The 20,039-nt window shown below is 41.6% G+C and overlaps 1 protein-coding gene across 7 annotated transcripts in view; it reads left to right on the top strand.

The window, feature by feature from the left end:
- The first annotated feature begins 3,663 nt into the window (after positions 1 to 3,663).
- magi2b (membrane associated guanylate kinase, WW and PDZ domain containing 2b) overlaps positions 3,664 to 20,039 on the top strand; it is a 94,970-nt gene continuing 78,594 nt past the window's right edge. For all 7 annotated transcript variants that reach the window (XM_015964737.3, XM_015964738.3, XM_015964735.3 and 4 more), the window contains exon 1: positions 3,664 to 4,119. In XM_015964737.3, the coding sequence (XP_015820223.3) occupies positions 3,822 to 4,119 (298 nt within the window). In that variant the 5' untranslated portion in view covers positions 3,664 to 3,821. The remainder of the gene's footprint in view (positions 4,120 to 20,039) is intronic.

Genomic DNA, 20,039 nt, shown 5'->3' with positions numbered 1-20,039 from the left:
TTGTGTTTTCCTGAACGTTCAGTGTGACCTACATGACAGCAGAGCAAACTGACGGTCTAAGTGAATCCACTGCTCTTCATGGATTATTCACTGGATTCAGATAAGGCTGAGTACGCTGATGTTGCAGGGACGAAAACAGAAACACACGTGTGTTCTATAAACACACTGAGCGGGCTGTGGGTGTGAAATCCTCTATAGAGTTAGATGAGCCACTCTTGATTTTCTTTTTTGCCTTGAATGTGAAAAGAAACTTTACTTCAGCCTCTTCAGAAAACCACACAGCCATGAAAAAGTAACATGGACAAAAGGATTTGTCAATCTCTGTTGGACTTTTGATTTATGTCATGAGAGCAATTGCGTAACCATGACCGGCGAAGGCGGGGAGCATTTTTTAAATCTAGGAGGACAAATTCTGGGTGTGATCGTGTACAGATTTACAACGAGCAACAACATCAGCCCATGTTCAGAATTTGGGTTAAACAGGAAACCAGAGGAAATAAAGACTGCCATTATAAATTTAAAACTACACCACAACAAAAAGACAAATTAAATTAGACAGTTATTCTATAAATATTAACTGTAAATGTCACAAAACATCAGATCTTTTAATTACTTTGTGTTAAGCACTCTTTGAAAAACCTTAGTTGGGAGAAACAGCGATTAGCTCTGATTAAACAGACAAGTTGTCTATAAAGCTTCATAAATAAGAAGGAAGGAGTAAAAACATAATTGCATTATATGGGTGCACAACTGTAGCTGATGTTTATTATTTAAAGGCACAGTGTATAAAAACATTTGACTCTTTAGCGCCATGCAGTTCAGAGAAGGTTTTGCAGCTACGGTAGCCCATACCAATCAAAAAGGCTGTATGTCAACAATTTCTAGCTTTCCCTTCCGCGATCAGGTCGGTTTTTTATAGATAGAATGAGTTTGAGTATGATGGTTTACCAATCTAGACTAGCCCACATTAAATATCTATTAATATATATCGAGTAAATAAATAAACATTTTAAATAATTAAGGTTACATTCACCAGTTCAGGAGGAAACAAAAAAGTTCTGCTGGGCCACTTGACAAGCGCATAGGTGAATCACACATGGAAGGGGGCTGGTGGAAGCCAGAGAGAGATATGAGTCCGTTTTTAAGTGGGTCTCGGAGAGCAGCAGTGGAGATGGAAAAGACAACACTGGCCATCAGTTAGCTGCTAGCTAACAGAGGAAGGCTGGAGCGTGTTAGGGGAGAGACGGCGGGCTCAAGAAAGCCCTCCCTCTTCCAGCATTTTACTTATTGAAAAACTAGTAATAATAATAATAATATATTTGATTTATAAAGCACTTTACATTTGAAACAAATCTCAAAGTGCGACAAAGTTAATTTAACCCGAAAGCTCTGGTAAAAAGATAAGTTTTAAGACCAGATTTAAAAGCACCAATAGTCTGTGGTATCCTCAGATGCCCTGGGAGGGAATTCCAAAGTCTGGGTGCAGCTGAGCAAAAAGCGCAATCTCCCATGGTGCGAAGTTTAGTCTTTGGAGTTTTCAAAAGATGTACTGATGCAGAGCGGGGGTTGCGTGTGGACGTCTGTGAAAACAGAAGTTCTTTAAGGTGTGTGTGTGTGTGCGTGGGTGGGGGGGGGGGGGGGCATCAGTACACTGGTGGGTCAGAAGGGCAACCTTGTAATCAATAGATGAAACAGGGAGCCAGTGAAGAGATTCAAGAACGGGCGTAATATGGTCATTTGCGTCCTCTCATCCTGAACTAGTAAGTCTTGCTGTGATGACCTAAGTGCGCATGATGGGCTGTAGGGGGTGAGTAACTCAGACAGATAGCTAGGAGCACTGCCCTGCAGAGAATTCAAAACAGAAACAAGTATCTTGAACCTGACTCGGAAAGATACTGGAAACCAGTGCAGATTGGCCAAAACAAGCGTGATGTGTTCCTGCTTTCTGGTGCCGGTCAGGAATCCAGCAGCAGCATTTTGAGCAAGCTGGAGCCGAGCAAGTGCATTCTTGCTAACTCCCGAGTAAAGGGAGTTGCAATAATCGAGCTAAGAAGTAATGAATGCATGGACTGTCTCTAGGTGGGCTTGCAACTCTAGAGGCATGATCCAGGATAGGCAGTGAAGATGAAAAAAGCAAGAGCGTACCATTCCATTGATGTGAGTCTCTAGGTTTAGGGACGCATCCAACTTCACACCCAGATCAGTGACTAGCTCCTCCTTAAAGGAGGCCAGTGAGGAGAGATCAACTTCTTGCTTAATGACACAGCTAGCACTGGTACTAAAAACAATTGCTTCTGTTTTACCCTCATTGAACTTAAGAAGCTAGAGGCCATCCATGCTCTTACTTCATCTAGGCAATCCAGGAGAAGGTTGACTGAGCCTGTGGAACCCTGTCTCAAGGAAAAATAGATTTGGCAATCATCAGCGTAAAGATGGAAATTGACCTGGTGCTTCCAAAAAATTGAACCAAGGGGCAGCAGATAGAGAACAACAATGGGCCCAGAACAGACCCTTGAGGAACCCCATAAGAGCAGCTTGCACAGGTTAAAAAATAGTTGTTGCCGAGCTTCATGAAGAAGCTTAACCACTTAGAGGCAAAATATAAGAATATTTTCCAACCTTTTTAAAATAGAGGTCTAATTCTGTTTGAGTATTTATTGTTAACATATATATTTCTCATTGAAGAAGTTCTGTTTTCTTTGACATGTTTTGTCTAAAGTGGTTTATTTTTCCTGTTTCTTTCTTTTGATGAGCTTTAAACTAGCAACTTCCCACTAGGATTATTATGTAGTTGTCAATATTAATTAATAGTCACAAAATTGGTGTTGTAGAAGTTTTGGAAATGTTAAAAATGTACTACTTTTTTTTTCTTTATGTGACTTTTATTCTGATGTGTGATATGGAGCTGACCTGCAGCATGAACAAATTTTAATATTTGTTAAATAAATGATAAAGTTGTATGATAAATAACATAAACTTGCATGCCCGTGCATTGACTATATACACTTTTGTGACAATAACTCACTCAAAAAGGCTTCTGGGGCCATGGACATAGTTTTCCCTTTAGAAGGGGGAAGGGGGGGGGGGGTATTTACAGTATGTTCTAATGGGAAACGGGCTTCAACAGAAAACAGTTGTTTTCTGCTTGGTCCTAGAGCTCAACCACTGTCTATATAATATAGCTTTATATTGTTTTTGGATGGTAAAAAGTGCAGGAGTCAAAACCTGACTTTGGAAAAAGTGTGTGTGTGTGTGTGTGTGGGGGGGGGGGGGGGGCATGTCCCCCCGAAAATTATGTCCATGTCTGGGGCCCCTTGGTTAATAAAATATTACTAGAAGTAATGTAAAGTCATCGAGTTTTGCCTGTTTTTGGAATTAAATAAGTAATATGAAGTTTATTTTTCCTGTCACGCAGAGCAAACTGTTGCTCGACCTGCATGTCACCTCCTGAGTGATCACGGAGCCCGAGGAAGCGCCACTGGCAGTGTAGTAAAAGAAGCGCCCCTCCTCTCCATCGCTTCACGCCGAACCAGAGCCATTCATCTCTCCCCTCCTTCAGGCTTCACATCCGGGTCATCCGCCAGGATCTGTCTCCTGCGTCGGTGTCTGACAGAGTAGAACTGTTTCTTCGGCCGCCGCGCCGTACTGCAGCTCTCTGCCGGACCGCTCGGCTCGCAGAGCGGACACTGCGCTTAGCGTGCACCGGTGATGATGGAGCCCGGAGCGCCGTGAAGCTGCAGCCGCTCGCACAAAGGCAGGGATGAGTCGGTAGGAGGCTCCTTGTATGGGTTAGCCCGTGGTGATCCAATTCGCCTAAAACGATGTCGAAGAGCCTCAAGAAGAAAAACCACTGGACCAACAAAGTCCACGAAGCGGTGATAAGCCGGGGGAAGGAAGGGGAGCTGGGGTTCGAGCTGAAGGGGGGCGCGGAGAACGGCCAGTTCCCCTACTTCGGCGAGGTGAAGCAGGGGAAGGGACTGATCCAGAACGGAAAACTGGCTCAAGATGAGCTGCTGCTGGAGGTCAACGACATGCCAGTGGCCGGGCTCACCACCCGGGACGTGCTGGCCGTGATTAAACACTGCAAAGACCCGGTGCGCTTCAAATGTGTCAAACAAGGTGAGATGTTTGAGGGAAGGGGCGCAGGAGGAGCGCACCGCCGCGCACATTCCTCTCTCTCTCTCTCTCTCTCTCTCTCTCTCTCTTTTCTCTCTCTCTCTCTCTCTCTCTCTCTCTCTCTCTCTCTCTCTCTCTCTCTCTCTCTCTCTCTCTCTCTGTAATTTTCTGCATGTGCATGTGTGATTAAGATGCAGGCTAATGTGTGCACTCATCTGTCAGTCTGCCGTGGACGCGTGGACACGCACGGAGACGCGCCCGGGCCTGTTTGTTGGTGACGTGATGATTGGGTCTGATCGCATCCGTTTGTTTACCACAATATCTCAGCCTGGATGTGGTGTGTCTTCACAGGCATGATGATCACCACCAAAAAAACCTGCGAGTTTCTGTGCTCTGGACAGGCCTGGTATGTAAGTCACACCAGAACCTGCAGCCTCTGGCTTACTGCACACATAAACGATCAATTTCTCCTCTTGGTGTTGCAATCTTTCTTCTTTTTGTGTTGTTATTGTGGCCTCGTGCAGCTGAAGGTTTGTTTCTGAGCTGAAAGCGTGGGTTTGCAGAGCTCACTGAGTGACCTGCTTCTGTCAGCCAGTGTAAAAGCAGCACATTACATAAAAGTAACAGTGGAGGAGATATTTATCATTCATCACACCCTCTGACACTCAGTTAAAAGTCACAATAAGTGGCTAAAAAGGGAGGGGGCATTCTCTAAATAAAGCTTGTCTCTGGGACGGAGCAAAACAAGAGATTCAGCCAGGTTTTAAAAAAACGTATTTCTGGACGCTGCTGAGTTTGCTCACAGAGGATCCACACAGATCCTCGCCTGATGCATGCCTCTCAATCTCCCCATGCAGGCAGATTGATTACTGAGCTCGAGCTGCTGACTGAATAGAAGCATGGTGTTGTGACGTGCCAGGGGTGAGGCACTAATGTATATGTAATGGACAGGTCTATTCTGCTCTTTCTCTTATCCATATAAACATGAGTCTGAGTGTTGAACCACCCACATCCCTGAGAGCGTCCTTGAATACTCGGCTGTTTGTGCACAGCTTGCTGTCCTCTTCATCGTGGATTTTCTGTTCTAGCCCCCCTTCTCTGTCATATTTGACTTGCATCCAGTGGAGGGTAGAGTGTATTTATGGCGGACATCTGCTGACACACTCCCGGCCCACTGAGGAATCATCTAGAAGTGGTTGAGTTGAACAGAGGCAGTTTCTTTAAAAAAAGAAAAAAGCAAGAGATGAATGTCCAGAGTACACAATCCTATCTCACTGCCTGTGCAAACACGAATATTAAAGAGGCTATTTTCAGTCTCGGGACATTGTAGGAAATCAACTTCTGTTCCAGAGGAAGCGCAGCAGTCTGGTGGACCTCCAGAGCGAATCCACAACCGTGTCCTCCTCTCATCAGAGAAATAAACCGTGTATAAAATCACAGTTTCACTATTCAGGTGCTCTAACAAAAACAGCAGGAGGCTGCTTTGGAAGTAAAATAACCATGTGCACCTATTTTTTATATAAAAACAGAAAATCTGGAACAAACATGTTTATCTTCAGAGTGGCTGTACCCTTTAGTATTGCTTTAACAGGATGTGTGATGATGACGAGCGCTCTTCCTCACAAGGAGCAGATGTGTGTTGTTGTGAGGATGCATTAAGTCGGTTTCTGATATCATGGCTGCATAAATGGCTTTTAAAGTCCATCAGTCACACACACACACACACACACACACACACACACACACACACACACACACACACACACACACACACACACACACACACACACACACACACACACACACACACACACACACAATTTGGCCTGCACATGATTATTTGAATGCAGATTTGCAAAGACAAAAAAGGAGTTTGAGTACACATCTTAAGAGGGTTGTTATTTATCTCCTGCTCTCTCTCTCTCTCTGTGTGTGTGTGTGTGTGTGTGTGTGTGTGTGTGTGTGTGTGTGTGTGTGTGTGTGTGTGTGCGCGCGCGTGTTTGCTTCAAGTGTTTTAGATCTCTTTCTAGATGTAAACTAATGGCAGCAACATCGCCAGATAATCAAATCAAAACAAAAGCGTGTCTTCCTTTGAACCCTCCCCTTTACAGTCAGTTTACAGTTTTTCACATCTTAAGTTGCTGTGATGGTTGTATAGCTGTTCTTAAGAGACATATAGTTAAAATAATTCTTGTAAATGAGGCTTGATAATGAGTCATCTTGTATCTCTGTTGGATTACTTGTGAGAAAGCAGATCTCTCAGCAGTGTTTGTCTCTTCATCAGCAGCAGCGTGAAGCACAGTGCAAACGGCTGCTCGGTTCAGCCAAGCAGATTTCTAGAAGTGTCATGAAGATCATAGCTGCAGAGAGGTGTTAGAACAGTATGGGGAGAAGCGTGAATAAGTGTGTGTGTGTGTGGTGAGAAGTAGAGGTGGAGTTTTAAGCCAAGTCTATTGTAAAGCTGTGAGACAAGACACATGGTGAAATGGATGAAATTCATACATCAGATTTGTTCTGGCTAGTTCAGGAACATTGTTTTTACTCTTCACATCTAAATAAATAGATTTTTATGTGGTTGCACAAGAGACACAGAGAGAAATGTGGCGTGATATTGTTGCCTTATAATAAGAAACCTTTTGGTTTGGTTTAGTTTTCATGTTCCCATGCATCTGTGGATCTCTCTGCATTCTTTAGCCTCGTCTAAAATCCCAAAATGATTCATGGTGTTTAACTATTATGTGTCACCAGAAGATGAAGGAATGAATGGTGGATCAATTGTTTTGTTCAACCTATTTCCCATTAGCAAAGGCAGCTTTAAGAAATGTCCAACGCATTAATAAGAACTGGTCTGATGAGTCCAGATGGACTCGGTTCCAGAGTGATGGGTGCATCAGGGTAAGAAGAGAGGCAGATGAAGTGATGCTCCCATCATGCCTAGTGCCTACTGTACAAGCCTGTGGGGGCAGTGCCATGATCTGGGGTTGCTGCAGTTGGTCAGGTCTAGGTTTAACAACAGGAAGTGCTCCAAGAATGAGGTCAGCTGACCACCTGAATATAGGGAACCTTAGTCGTGCCCATCTACTTTCAGACCATGGGCCCCCAAAGAACAAAAAATAAATAAATAAATAAATAAAAATAAACTAAATGGGGCAATAAAAGTTAGTTTTAAATCCTGTCCATTATGAGCCATGGATTTCACATGTGAGGCCTGCAAATTGTAATGTGCAGATGATTTGGTCTTGTTGGCTTCATCAGAACGTGATCTCCAGCTGTTACCAGAGCGGTTCACACCCGAAGGTGAAGCAGCTGGGATGAGAATCAGCTCATCTAAATCTGAAACTATGGTCTTGAGTCAGAAAAGGGTAGAATGCCTTCTCCGGGTCGGGGAGGAGGTCCTGCCTTAAGTGGAGGAGTTTAAGTATCTCGGGGTCTTGTTCACGGGTAAGGGAAAGATCGACAGGTGGATTGGTGCTGCATCTGCAGTGATGCAGTGATGAGGCGTTGTACCGATCTGTAGTGGTGAAGAGAGAACTGAGCCAGAAGATTAAGCTCTCAATTTACCGGTCAATCTACGTTCCTACCCTCACCTATGGTCACGAGCTTTGGGTAGTGACCGAAAAGGGGAGGTTAGGGCCTCTTTCAAAGTATGTCTGAAAATGCATTTGTATTCTCTGGCATTTTAGAAATAACTGAGTGGCTACAGATTTATCTAAACTCTCTTAATTGTAAAATTTTTACCTGTGATTTTTCATTGTTGTTTTATAATTTTTAAATATGTGCTAGATATTCTGTTTAAGTTGCCTGTAGTTTAAATATTTTATATAGCTTTGTTGGCTTTTACGTATTGTATTTTTATTACTATTACTGTTGTGCAGCACTTTGGGGTAACGATGTTGCCGTTTAAATGTGCTATAGAAATAAAGATCGACTTGACTTGACTCCCTGCTTAGGCCACTGCCTCTGTGATCTGACCCAGGATAAGCGGCGGAAAATGGATGGATGGAAATAAATCTTGTCACACTGCAGAAGCTTACTGAAACAATGTCACAGGGAATGTGTGCCATAATCAAGCCCCCACAATGCGGCTCTAAAATTGGTCTCAACCCGGAAGTACCAAAAATTGCAGTTCCACCCTCATCCACTGGGGGGCTGGTGTCAGAAGCGAGCAAATCCTCATTGACTCCCATGTTAAAAATACCAATTTCACAGCAGAAATAAACTTGTTTACAGCCTGGTACCAAAACATGTTTTTTTGTTTAAATTATCTAGTTTGCACTCATGACAACTCTGAGGAGGGTGAATTTTTTTCTCACTCTTCTGTTTAAGTGTATTAAAAGCCTAAAATTCTGTATAATTAATGAGCATCAGACCCACGTGACCACAGAGATAGCTCCATGGAAAGGCCTCAGTAGAGCCTCAGTCTGGCTTGGAAACGGCTCCGGGATTTTGAGTCTCTGTGTTTGTGTATTCTTTTTTGGATATTTTTGTGCAATTGTTGGACAAAATGACTTGCTGTGGCATTAATTGCACTAATAGAGTGTCCAAGGAGTCTCCATCCGGCGTATCTCTGACTCAGAAGCTCTGGTGTTGTGCACAGTTAACTCCATCTGTAGCTAGGTTGCTACCTCCGTTAGCTTAGCTCCCACCTCCGCATTAGCTTGTAGCTAGTTCAACCAGGTGTTGTCAGTTGATCCCAGCCTTACAGCCCCACCCTCAGTTCCACCTCCCTTCCCTTTTATGGAATTGTCTGGGCTTGACGGAACCTGTGACACGGTCAAAATGGCGGTGGTGGGCACCTCCCATTTTAGTACAAAAACGTGTTATTGGAGGCTATGGAAACCCATTGTCCATATATGTATGTTGATGGCCATAATCAAAGCTAAAGGTGATCCAATGAAATATTAGAGTGTGTGACCTTTGTTTTGATGGCGACTTTTGTTTCGGCTGGGCAATGTAGATAACGTATTTCATACAAAGGCAATTCAACGTGCTTTTCAGGTGCTTTTATGTCAAATTTGTTTAACGTTTAGCTGTGTTGGTCTGATAAAATGAAAAATGTAGAAAAATTTAATGATACCCCCCTACCAAAACACAAGACTTTAGCTCAGAATCAATAAAAACTGACTGAGCTGTAGCCATTTTTGGGTTTGGTAATGTTGATTATGTGTGGCAGCCATCTTTAATTGGTTCACTTCAAAAATGAACCAGTTGAGGATGTAATAATTATTTCTGAATGTTTAATTTTAATCATCCAGTGGTTCATGACATATTTAGCTGATATCACTAACAAATGTAGATTAATCTTTGTTATTGTTATTTAATTAACAATTTAACTCTAGCTCTCTTATACAAATATCCTACTAAATATTAAATATGAGGTTTTATTGCATTTTTCTGTTTAAATTGAGAAGGCAGTTTTGGGAAACAAAGCCATAGCGCCTTTTCTCTGAATCTTCCAGATGTACCATGCCCAGGATATTTACTAATATTTAATCATCCAATGCTCCAATATTTTAATCTGACATGCACTTCTGTAAACAAACTAAAAACACAGAAAATATGTTTCTTCAGTTGTCTTTAATTGTTGTTAGTCGTTTCCCATAAATAGTCACATAGCAGACACGAGGATATAAATATCATTGCCAGCTATTTTAGGGGCTTTATTTTAAGCTTTTAATAATCATAATTCCTCATTCAAAAGAACAAAAAATAATGCAGAAATGTTATGTGAACTGATGATGACACAGATGCAGCACATTTTCATGTCTTTGGCTTTTCTGAACTGAGATATTCTCACATTTAAAATATACCTTTTCTTCTCAGAGGTGGAAGTATGTTCCACTCATCACAGTTACTGAGAACATGTAATTCTTTCTGAGAAAAAAACAACAGGATTTTATAATGTTAACATGCCCTTTCCCATCTGAAGTGGAGCAGAGTCATCCTTCATTGCTCTGTTCTGCTGATTTCGCCCCCACAGTGCTCATGGTGCAGGAAGATTGCCTTTAACTACTTAAAAATTCTCTCCTCATGTCCCACTTCTTCTCTTTTTACATTTTTATCAAATATACTGTCTGCATATCTAAAATGGACTGATCTAAGATTAAAAATATTGGGTTGAAGTAAAAGTAAACAAAAAACTGTCCTACTTTTTCCTCCCCGATGGCCGTTGAAGGCAGCTGATGTGACGTCTAAATGTCAACACATTTAATGAGCCCTTTAACACTGTAAATGAAAGTGTTGTGTCCACTCTTAGTCATTTTTAATACCTAAGAACATAATTTCATGTTCTAATTTATATTGCAGTCATTCAATGGTTTAATGTGAGAGCAAAAGGCAGTTACAAGGAGTTAAAAGGTGCAATGTGTAAGAACGAAGATTTGATTTCTTCAATCACTTTTTCACTCCTTTCCACGAGTTTCATGGTTTAGTTACAGATTAGCACCAGAAGATTCTAGATGACATGCAACGACGAGTCATACACAGTAAGCTGATAAGTAGATAAACACATTTTTGTATCTGGTGTTTGCACTGTTGAGTGTTTTATGGTAGTGGACACTTACTACACTTATTACGGTAATATTTCCCCACCATTGGATTGGTTGTTAGTCATCTTGCTATTAGCTTGCTGTTATACACTCACTGGCCACTTTATTGGGTACACCTTGCTAGTACCAGGTTGGACCTCCTTTTGCCTTCAGAACTGCCTTAATCCTTCGTGACATACATTCAACAAGGTACTGAAAACATTTCTAAGATATTTTGGTCCATATTGACGTGATTTCATCACACAGTTGTTGCGGATTTGTCGGCTGCACATCCATGATGCGAATCTGCCGTTTCACCACGTCCCAAAGGTGCTCTATTGGAATGAGATCTGGTGACTGTGGAGGCCATTTGAGTACAGTGAACTCATTGTCATGGTCAAGAAACCAGTCTGAGATGATTAGAGCTTTATCCTGCTAGAAGTAGCCATCAGAAGATGGGTACACTGTGGTCATTAAGGGATGGACATGGTCAGCAACAATACTCAGGTAGGCTGTGGCGTTGCAATGATGATCACTTTGTACTAAAGAGCCCAAAATGTGCCAAGGAAAGGTCCCCCACACCATTACACCACCGCCAGCCTTGATGCTCTCATGTTGTTGACACCAAATTCTGACCCTATCCTCCGAATGTCGCAGCAGAAATTAAGACTTGTCAGACTAGGCAACATTTTTCCAATCTTCTATTGTCCAATTTTGGTGTCTTGATTGGAACAAGTACTTATTCAAGTTACTGTTACCTTTTTTATCAGCTTGAACCAGTGTGGCAATTTTCCTCTGACCTCTGGCATCAGCAAGGCATTTTCAGCCACAGAACTGCCACTCACTGGATGTTTTCCCTTTTTCGGACCATTCTATGTAAACCCTAGACATGGTTGTGTGTGACAATTTCAGAAGAACAGCAGTTTCTGAAATACTCAGACCACTTGTCTGGCACAAACAACCATGCCACGTTCAAAATCAGTTAATCACCTTTCTTCCCCATTCAGAAGCTCTGTTTGAACTGCAGCGGATCGTCTTCACCATGCCAACGTGCCTAAATGCACTGAGTTGCCACTGTGTGATTGGCTGATTAGTAATTTGCGTTAAGGAGCAGTTGGACAGGTGTACCCAATAAAGTGACCAGTGAGTAGTTCTGAATAAGTCATTTAAGGAATTAAATGTCACAACTGACTCGTTATTTACTTCACACATACATGGTTGGTAATAGAAAAAGTAGCTTGAGAAGCCTCAGCCTTCTGCTCTTACCAGCTCTGCATACCCTCCACCATTATGTTTGGTAATTAAATGTTAAGTAATATTTAATCTCCATAACCCTGGAACATGAAATAAACACACATGACAACAAGGAAGGCATTTTACCCTGAGTCCCCAAAACATGGAGAGTTAACACAGAGAAACCTCCTCCGAGGCTTCCCCACGTCACTCCCCTGTGCTCCTAGCTTGTCAGGGGCTTTATTCACCAAGGATGGGGGAGAAGGCGGGCCTTCTCAGGTTACAGAGGTACAGAGGTTTCTTACAATCAACATCCTTGCTCAACCTTTCATGAACAGCCACAGTAGTTGGCAAACACAGAGATTCATGATGTGTTATGGCCTCTTTTAGGCCTCAAAAAGGTACAATTATAAAAATACCCAACAGTGAGGAGTGAGCACCACCTCACCCCTGCCACGTGGACCTCAGGGGATAAACCATCAATCCTGCTCAATGGTCAACTTTCCTCGCGGGGTCACCCGTAAAGACAGCAGGAGGGTTAAACAACTCTGGAGGGTGTTTTCCTACCAGTGTGTAATTACGAATGCCGGCACAGCAGTTAGCTCGCCAGAAACACAACAACTTCACAAACTCACAACTTCGTCTTTCTTTTGTTTGTGATTTTTTTTAAATGAGAAAAACTGACAACTCCCTCCCAGCTGGCTGGGAATGACATCTATTTCAATGTAAATTTCCTTCCAACATGGTTGAAACATTAGAGTGTTTTGTTATTATTTCACTGTAGAACTCTTCCATATTGCTCCTTTAAAGTTGTTAGGAATGATGTATTCATTTTGGGCTTTTTCCAGGGTTGAATCTGTATACAATATAAAACTTTTGAGAAAGGAATCTTAAAATATATCTTTTAAATTGCTTTATCCAATCAGAAACCAGCTGTGTGTCTGTTTGTCATTATTCTGTTGGATCAACCAATTGTGCCTTAATTTCTAGTTGATGATTTCAGGTGAAGGATATCCTCTTATCTGGTTATTCCATCTAGTTTTTTTTTACAGTGCACCATTATGTTTATGTTTATTGAAGGACATGTATGTTGACCTCTAACCTCATAGATGCATCAATAAAAGGGGAGCATTGGTGTCTACAAAGGTGCTAGCGCCAGTGAAAGCCCATTGAAACAAGAAGCTCTGTATCTATCGTTTATTTCCTACCTTTGAACCTGGGACTCAGCTTGGGATATTTGGATCTACCGCTGCGTACAACGACACTCTGCTAACATTTATTTATTTGGCAGATGCTTTTATCCAAAGCAACGTACAACTGTTAACCTATAGGGCACATTACCACAGCATGATGCTGCCACCACCATGTTTGACAGAGAGTTTAGCAGATTTTTTTGTCTTTTCTGAGGTTCATTTGTTTGCCGCTTCAGATGAAGATGGTGCAGATTTAATTGAAGCTAGAAGGAATTCTTTTTTGGAGCTGGAGCTTCATCCTCTTGGTTAACTGAGGCCGACGAATGAGTCTTAGTCTTATCTTTCTAGTAATACACTTTAAAGCTTCCAGTTTTTCTTCACAGTCCATCAAACTCCTGAGACACCAAGTACCACGTGTACCTTTAAGTACTAAATGCAATCCAAGGCTTGGCATCCTGATAGTTATATTTGCGAAGCTTAGACTGGATTATCACTGTTTGGAGGCGTTGTTGAGCGAATAGTTACCAAGCGCCATTTTCAGCGCTCTTGCCAATTTAAATTAGCTTATGCAACAGAAATTAAATCCTCGGACGTGTTGCAAAATGAAACTCCTTCACAATTAACTTTCTCTGGCTGTAAAATTGTATAAAGAAACTCCTTCAAGTTTTTCTAACTCAGCTGTCTGAGTCCTGCCTGTCTTCTTTGTGGGGAGACACTATGGAGGGACAGATGGAGCGGCGGAGAAAAGACAACATTTTTCTCATTTCTTGTTGCTTTGTTGATGAGGAGCTTGAAGAATCAGTGCATACCATCCTGTCTGCTCTGTTGGTATTAATAACTCACCCAAAGATGAGTTCTGTCAGAGGCGGAGGATGATTTTATCGAGGCCTAGAAGCTGCTGAAGCTCGACTCAGAGGATCAAACTCCAGCTCAGCCAGCCAATGACCAGAAATCCAACTGGTCCAGTTAAACGAATTAGGTCAATGAAATTCTCCACACCATCGACACACAGCATGGGACGATCTGCTGCATGAAATGGAGATGGAAGTGAGGAAAGATGTGACAGAAGAGAGGCTTTGTCAAATTTTTTTAGTGTAAACAGAAAAGTCCTCCAGTTATAACACAATCAGAGTTTCACTTTTTCTTTTTAGCACATTCAATTATTTTAGTGGCAGCAGCATGAATGCTTGAGATGATCAGGAGATTCTAACTTATAAATGAGACATCAGTCATGGAAAGAGTCTTTAAAAAGAAGAAAAACAGCACAGATTTTCCAGTGCAGAGCGTTTAATGATGGATCGCTGCAGCTGAATGATGTGTGTGTGGTCAGATTAGGGAAAAAAGTAGCTTCATTTCATGTCTGGCTAAGAGAAAACACCATATTTGATAATTATTCATGATATGTGTGAGTGCTGAGTGTGTTTGTGTGGATTATGCTGATAAAGGATAAGAAAATACTGTGTGTGTGTGTGTGTGTGTGTGTGTGTGTGTGTGTGTGTGTGTGTGTGTGTGTGTGTGTGTGTGTGTGTGTGTGTGTGTGTGTGTGTGTGAGTGCAGAGAGAATGCAGGCATATCTTCATAATGGGAACAATAGAAAATAGCTTTAGAGTGCAACTTTTCAGCGCTGAATCATCTGGAATAACACGAAATGAAGCGAGCTAAAAATATTTGACATTCTTTTAGAAAATAAATTGTTTTTCTTAAGCCATCATTGTGAACGTGGGGTAGTCACGTTTATTCACTGTATTTTTAATTACTTTTACAGCAATAAATCAGAAAATGTATTGGTGAAAATCAGTTTTTTGCACATTGTCTTTGAATAAAAAAAATTCAGGATATTTCTTGAAAAAAAAAGATCTGATTTTTCTCTTTAATCTGAAATAAAATGTCAATCCAGCCTTTTAGAGAACATTCTTTTCATGTTTGTGTATTTTCACCCATCTGTTGTTTGAATTTTCATTGTTGATAAACTAATGTGTCACTGCCCCTTTTGAAGGGCAGGATTAAAACCCTCAATTAGCATCTTTTAACTTTTTTGCTCCCAGCTGCTGTTTGCCAGCAGAGCTGAGTGCAGCTGGATGTTTTTAAGTTTTGAAACGCTTCAGTCTAATCTTTGGTTACTTTTTCATTTTATTGTATTTTATGATGTAAAATAAGCAACTTTTTGGCTAGGATGGATTTATTTATTTATTTTGTTTTCAGCTTTTTAATCTCTGTTTCGTTATTTATTTTTATTGAAAAAAAGAATTCAAATTTAAAGAGGCACTATGCAACTTTTTCATATTTTTAAATCATTTTCTTTGGCTAGTATGTGTTAAAATGACCCTTTACAGGGTTAATGAAAGGCTCCCAGCCCTGTCACCCCCTGTGGCTAGAATATTCCACTTGCAACTTCAGAGTGCCTGTCCGACCTGTTGGACTTAGAAAAAAATTGAGCTGACATACCTGGCACTGCAGCCTGCTTCCAGCACATTTCCTGCATAATTCAGATCATCAACACAGCTGATTTGTTTAATGTAGTGATGAATCACTCCTGTAGACACTAAGAAAGGCTGGGGAGACATTTCAGCTGTTAAATTAAGGTGTTAAAAAGATGAACGCACAACAAAGAGATAAGTTTTGCTTTCGGTTCTACTCAACAGACACTAGGGGGTGCTAAAAGCAAGCCAAAACTAACTACTATAGTCTCCCTTTAAGTGCAAGTGTTTAATTGTTAAATAAATGTTCATTTAATTTAATTTAAGATGTAACAGTCAGTATTTGAGTAAATGCCTTTTTGTTACATTCCTCTGCAGACAAATTGCCTCTCTGTCATCCTGTTTTATCTCTTCACCCTCATCTCCACAGCTGTAGAGTTTACCGGTGGTGATAGCCACACATGATTCTGATGTGAGGCATTGCTGTTTGTGTTTCCTTTCAGTGTGATGTCTTTTAGTACGATGCTTTCTGAATTTAAACAAAAATCCTGTTGATGTAAAATGGACGCAGTAGCCAGTCACAATAGCCGTAAAACTGACGGGATGGGATGTCCGCTGATGCGGCACCGAACCAGCTCATTTAACCTCACCTAAACCTTAACGTTTTACTATTTATAACCTTCCCCTCACCCTCTTCCTAACCTTAACCCTCTTGCTACCTAAAATGTTACTCTCACTGTGGTCAAGCGTTTGTTTCCCATGCATTCTGACTGTGAATTTTCGTATTTGCCACCCAAGGGGAACGCTAAAACATACCATCTGGCGAGGGGGAGGTTACAAATACCCTCTACTTTTAACCTCCACCTTGGTAGTTGAAACCTCCACCTCGCGTTGCCTCGGTCCAAACCCGACCAAAGACGAGGCGGCTCCCGCCGTTCACTTCATAGAGCCGGCTTTTAGAGCGATCGACACATCACTAACGTGTTAGCTAGCAAGATGGTTAGAGCCCTGCACGGGCCTAAAATCTGAGCCCGTGTCCGGCCCGGCCCGAGGGGGTGGAGCCCCAGCCTGACCCGGTCCGAAAAGGTTTTCAGGATTCTCTGGCCCGAACCCGACTTTTTTTAACCAACTAAATGAAAATAAAGTGCATCAATCCTGACCAATGTGTTAAAAGACGTGCAGAATCCGATCAATTTGTTTTTCCCTCATTTACCGTCACGGAGATAATGGCGCAGGCTCTGGTGGTAATCAAGTTAAATTTTATCTCTTTCCAACAATTTTCACAAAAAAACAGAACAGTCAAAAGCAGGGCTTGTGTTGACCGGACAGTTCCCGTATTTGACGGTTTATTTTGACGGAGAAAGAATAGAAAGAATTACCCCGACGCATGCAGACGAACTGACATTTTATTCTACGCACATCGCAGATGTAGCTAAATCACTCAAGAAAATATTCCCATCTGAACATCTGAGCCAGACACTGCTCAGCTCAGCTCACTGTCAGCGCGTACATACGGTGCACAGCGAGCTGAAGATGTGGAGGGGCTTGGAGCGCGTCGCAGAACCAGAGCGCATGCAGGAAGATTCCTCCCAGTGAAGCGAGAGTTTTCCAAACACTGTCTCTCAGAGAGACTTGTTACTTAAAAAATGTTCCCTGATTATGAAACTTTGGCTGAATAGTGCTTGTTCCTGTCTCCAATGTGGCAACACATCCAGGAGCCGTCTGAGGAGAAGCCTAGAATCTCACATCCTCTTCAGCTCAGGAAGCGCATATGATTACGCACAAGCGTGACGCGTCAACCCGGTCTCACAGTAAGACCGGGTTGGAACTGTTCAGGTTTACACAGACAATCTTTACATTTAGAATTGGCATACAGATGTAAAATTAATGCAGTAAAATATAAAGCATTTTATTTAAATATCCATTCATTATTTTACAAGCACAGAGAGCCGCATCAGATTCAGATCAGCGGGAAGTTTCCTCCGACTGAATTCAGTCGGAGGAACCTTCCCTCATGCTCTCTGGTTCTGCGACGTTCCAAGCCCCTCTCCACATCTTCAGCTCGCTGTGTACCATATGTAGTACACGCTGACAGAGAGCTGCGCTGAGCAGTGTCCAGCTCAGATGTTCAGATGAGAATCTTTTCTTGAGCGATTTAGCTACATCTGCGATGTGCGTAACGAATAAAATGTCAGTTCGTCTGCATGTGTCGGGGTAATTCTTTCTATTCTTTCTCTGTCAAAATAAACGGTAAAATATGGGAACTATCCGGTCAACGCAAGCCCTGCTTTTGACTGTTCTGTTTTCTTGTGAAAATTGTTGCAAAGAGATATAATTTAACTTGATTAACACCAGAGCCAGGCGCGCTGCGCCGTTATCTCCGTCACTGTAAATGAGGGAAAAACAAAATGATCGGATCCTTTTCTGACCTTCCCCATCTACAAAGTTTAATTACAACAATCAAACGTGACAGAGCCTGGATTTGTATTCTGAACAGTCTGAACATGTTTTAAAAAGAAACGTATGACAAAAGTGGCACCTGCTCAGTAAAACCACCAACAGGGTGAAAAATATCAAAATATTGTCGGCAGAGACGGGCTACAACTTCTGGATCCACTTTATATAAATCGTTTCATTGTTTATCTTCTTATGAAAGATAACTTTGACGTACACGAGCGACCGGTACTGGCTGCTGTCACCTGTTGTGAGCAGCTCTCTGCTGTCTGAGGGTAGGCCCCGCCCACAACGCTGCGGCTGCTTTGGCTCCCAGTGTTTTCTTTACTGTGGGAAATGGGTAATAATGGCTCTTTGATGGGAACAGGTTGCCGACCCCTGGTTTAAGTGTTTCAATTTTTTTTAAAGAATTCGTTAAAAATAAAGGCGCCCGGCCCGTGTCCGAGGTAATTACACAGTCGTTGGCCCAAAGCCCGGCCCGAGGGTCGTTGGGCCGGGCCGACCCGAGGGCCTAGGGCTTCAGTGCAGGGCTCTAAAGATGGTTAAGGTTAGGATGGGGGTGAGGGGAAGGTTAAATAACAAGAGGATAAGGTTAGGGTGAGGTACAATGAGCTTGTTTGGTGCCCTGGCTGCGGACATCTCATCACGACAGTTTTACGCTGCATTGGGATCTGCAGTCAGAAAAGGGAAAAACCCCTTTTCGCACATAAGTGACGAAAAAGGGCACTTTTGGCGTCAGGGGTCTGACGCAGAGGGTGGCTGACCAAGCCTTTGTTTTTGACACGTTGGGAGTGAGAATGTGTTGTTACATCTCTGTCTACTGCGCATTACAGTTTTTTGTTGTTAAAGCATAAATATCACCTGCAGCAGTAAAACGTAGCACTTCCTGTGCACCCAGGGGTCAAATATACTGATGGAATTTCTTAAAGGTGACAAACACTGTTAAAGCATTTTTTTAAAATTGTATGTCTTATTATATTCAGTCACTCTATAGCATATAGCTCTAAATAGCATTTAATAAAAAATTTCACTAGTTATTGCTCAAAATCGATGTATATTTCCCAATTTAGTTTAGTTTAGTTTATTTGTCATATGCAAGTTAGCACAGGGTCAACATTGCAATGAAACGTGTTTGACGAGCAGCGGTCTCTCAGCAGCATAAGACCGCATTCCAGATAGGGAATATTAAAAATACACACCAAATAAAATCTATAATCTCTGGAGGTTAAAATGGCTCCAATCTGGTACATTTTACACAGGTTAACCATAATGATACCAATATTTCAACAATATTGTTAGGATATTCTTGCCCTACTTGACCTTTTGGATTAAGGGATTGCTACAATTAGCTTTTAAAAGAGATATTTACATTTGTTAACAACAATTAAATTCTACTTAAATAACTCATGTGGAAAAATAAAAGTGTAAAAGGTTTATGAAATAACATTTGTGTAAAATTCTGTGATATTGTGAAGATTAGAGCTAATTTAATACAACAAGCAACTTCAGTCTTGGCTGCACTCTGACTAGCCGTTAGCTCTTCAGTCCTGGTGGATGGGAACTTTATTTCTTTTAACTGAGGTTGTTCTGAAAGCTATTTATAGTAAGCCAAAAAAGTACTTAAAATAATTTTAATGAACAACTTTCTTTAAACAGCAACAACAATTCCTCCTGCTTCATCAAATCGTCTTTGCAGCATAAATTATTAGTATTCACGATAGATTAGTCAGCAGCTCTAACCTGATAGATTCATCTGGAATTAGATGGATTATAAAAGCTGGTGTCAAGAGCTATACCTGAAACTGGTGGGTGGCGCTCAACAACAATGTTGTGGGATTATTCAGACCTCATAAAGATCCTCTTTATCATTCCTGAGCTAAATATCTTCCACAGGAACCATCATTATACACAGGAAATGCATGAATATTATATTGAATATTGCAGCTCTTTTCCACCCAATCTTGCCTCAGCTGTTCCTTTGAGTTGGCTTTCTTGCACGTCGGCCTTTGGCTTGTATGATAATTTGTTCTTGTAAAGCTGTGATTTAATCTCTCCTCCGTTTTAAATTTGAATCTAAATTCCACTGCTGAGTTAATCAT

Source organism: Nothobranchius furzeri, chromosome 4 (genome assembly GCF_043380555.1).
Source record: "Nothobranchius furzeri strain GRZ-AD chromosome 4, NfurGRZ-RIMD1, whole genome shotgun sequence".
Taxonomy (NCBI): domain Eukaryota; kingdom Metazoa; phylum Chordata; class Actinopteri; order Cyprinodontiformes; family Nothobranchiidae; genus Nothobranchius; species Nothobranchius furzeri.
Note: the sequence above shows the minus strand (reverse complement) of the source record. Positions and strands in the feature narration are given on the sequence as shown.